The 261-nt window shown below is 57.5% G+C and overlaps 1 protein-coding gene across 1 annotated transcript; it reads left to right on the forward strand.

Moving 5' to 3' along the window:
* Positions 1-6: 6 nt before the first annotated feature.
* On the forward strand, positions 7-255 carry LOC107581255 (NAD(P)H dehydrogenase [quinone] 1-like; the record flags this gene model as incomplete). The annotated part of the gene is made up of 1 exon (XM_016266761.1): positions 7-255. A coding segment is annotated over one exon (249 nt), but the record flags the coding sequence as incomplete, so codon positions are not given.
* Between the last annotated feature and the right edge of the window lie 6 nt (positions 256-261).

Genomic DNA, 261 nt, shown 5'->3' on the forward strand with positions numbered 1-261 from the left:
CCACAGATCTTCTGGGCACCCACACATCTCTCTCCTGAGGCTCGCGAAGGCCTGTTGGAAGGCTGGCGCACTCGTCTTCAAGGTCTCCTAAACGAGGCGCCTCTCGCCTTCCCACCTGCAGACATCTTTGACAAGGGGAAAGGCTTTCAACTGAAGCCTGAAGTCCGGGAGAAGCAGGCTGATTCCCCTTTTGGTCTCACTGTGGGTCACCACCTGGAGAAACCGCTGCCACCCCAAAGCCAGATGAAAGCTGGGGTGTGA

This window comes from Sinocyclocheilus grahami, unplaced genomic scaffold (assembly GCF_001515645.1).
Source record: "Sinocyclocheilus grahami isolate Dianchi unplaced genomic scaffold, SAMN03320097.WGS_v1.1 scaffold231783.1, whole genome shotgun sequence".
Taxonomy (NCBI): Eukaryota; Metazoa; Chordata; class Actinopteri; order Cypriniformes; family Cyprinidae; genus Sinocyclocheilus; species Sinocyclocheilus grahami.